The sequence below is a fragment of the Sinocyclocheilus anshuiensis genome, unplaced genomic scaffold, assembly GCF_001515605.1.
Source record: "Sinocyclocheilus anshuiensis isolate Anshui unplaced genomic scaffold, SAMN03320099.WGS_v1.1 scaffold22942, whole genome shotgun sequence".
Classification (NCBI taxonomy): domain Eukaryota; kingdom Metazoa; phylum Chordata; class Actinopteri; order Cypriniformes; family Cyprinidae; genus Sinocyclocheilus; species Sinocyclocheilus anshuiensis.
In genome coordinates, this window is record NW_015558494.1 from 1 (window position 1) to 2,141 (window position 2,141).

The window sequence follows — 2,141 nt, forward strand, 5'->3', positions numbered from 1 at the left end:
AGGACTGCGGCTCTCTAGGACCGAACTTGCCTACCCCTGTTCTATACCCACAAAACAGCAGGCTGTAAAAGACTTAATGTTTTAGTGCTGTCAAATGATTAATCGCGATTAATCGCATTCACAATAAAAGTTTTGTTTACATAATATATGTGTGTGTACTGTGTAGATTTATTATGTATATATAAATACACAAACATACATGTATATATTTAAAAAAGATTGACGTGTATATATATATATATATATATATATAATTTATATATATATATAAATAAGCCTTAGTAATCATGAAGACATTGATTAGCTTGTTCAGGTGTGTTTGATTAGGGTTGGAGCTGAACTCTGCAGGACTGCGGCTCTCTAGGACCGAACTTGCCTACCCCTGTTCTATACCCACAAAACAGCAGGCTGTAAAAGACTTAATGTTTTAGTGCTGTCAAATGATTAATCGCGATTAATCGCATTCACAATAAAAGTTTTGTTTACATAATATATGTGTGTGTACTGTGTAGATTTATTATGTATATATAAATACACACACATGCATGTACATATTTACGAAATATTATGTTTATATATTAAATATATTTATAAATAATATAAATTATATGAATATACATATATGCATGAAAATACATGTAAATATTTAAAAATATATATACTGTATGTGTGTGTATATTTATATATACACAATAAATACACACAGTATGCACATATTATGTAAACAAAAACGTTTATTTTGGATGCGATTAATCGTGATTAATAATTTGACAGCACTAGTTTTTACCTTTAGCACTATAATTGTAGCACATTACATACACGTATGACTTCGTACGGAGACTTTTACCTTCATGATAGCTGAACACCTCCATACTTGGCTCGGTGTAGGGGTTGTACGCAGGCTTGAAGCGCAATTTTGTGATTCCTGAAAGAAAACATTTCAAAATCATGGTCAATGAACTTTGGGATGTCTAAAAGTCAGACAGCGAGCAATTTACCAGGTTTATTAATAAATTAATGAACATTCAGGATTCTTCCTTCGCTGTAAATGGATAATTATACAAATAATGATGATTTAAAAAAAAGTAGAATCTCACACACACTCATGTATCTTGTTATTAAAAAGCAAGGAGTGTAGTACCTAGTTTGGTAAAGAACTGGTGCAGGACGCCCATGAGGTTTCCCAGCGTAAGGCCATAGTCAGCCACCACTCCCTCGATCTGGTGAAACTCCGCCAGGTGAGTAGCATCCAGAGATTCATTACGGAAAACTCTATCGATGGAAAAGTACTTCACGGGTGTGAACTTCTCCTGAAAGATTATACCACAGAGACGAGTGAGATCTGAACTAAAGAGCGTTGAAACGAGCAGTGAGCCTGTGTGTGTGTGTGTGTTCACCTGCTGTGCGAGTTTATACAGCATGCGAGCGCTGACCGCTGTGGTGTGTGTTCGCAGGAGGTTCTTCTGGGCTTCTTCAATCTTCCAGTCATACTTGTATCTTAAAATTTATTTGAGATGTTAAAATTACATTAATCTACAAATATAAAGTACTGTTCAAAAGTTTGAGTTTTTTTTTTTTTTTAAACCAAGGCTGCATTTATTTAATCAAAAATACTGTACGAACAATAGTATTATGAAATATTATTACAATTTAAAAGAACTGTTTTCTATTTTAATGCATTTTAAAATGTAATTTATTCCAGCATCATTACTCCAGTCTTTAGTGTCACATGATCCTTTAGAAAGCATTCTAATATGATGATTTGCTGCTCGAGAAAACATTTATTATTATTATCAATGCTGAAGACAGTTGTGCTACTTAAAGTTTTTGTGGAAACTGTTATAGATTAAAAAAAAAAATTCAGGATTTTTTTGACGAATAGAAAGGTCAAAAGAACAGTATTTATTTGAGATAGAAACATTTTATAACAATTGTCTTTACTGTCACTTTTGATCATTTTAATGCAACCTTGCTGACTAATTTAAAAACAAATAGCATACATAGAATATAATGTGGATCATCTTACCCCTGTGATCCGTAACCTCCTTCAGAATGAACCTGCTTCACTCTCTCCAAATAGTCCTGAGGAAACTCGTGAGCAAGGGCTGGGTCTGTGAAATACACAAAATATTATTTGAAAA

The 2,141-nt window shown here is 33.0% G+C and overlaps 1 protein-coding gene across 1 annotated transcript; it reads right to left on the minus strand.

The window, feature by feature from the left end:
- Positions 1 to 847: 847 nt before the first annotated feature.
- Positions 848 to 2,111, minus strand: LOC107679365 (phenylalanine--tRNA ligase alpha subunit-like; the record flags this gene model as incomplete). Its single annotated transcript, XM_016474884.1, has 4 exons — positions 2,027 to 2,111; positions 1,398 to 1,497; positions 1,142 to 1,310; positions 848 to 925 (listed from the first exon to the last, which is right to left on the minus strand). Coding segments are annotated over exons 2-4 (271 nt in total), but the record flags the coding sequence as incomplete, so codon positions are not given.
- Between the last annotated feature and the right edge of the window lie 30 nt (positions 2,112 to 2,141).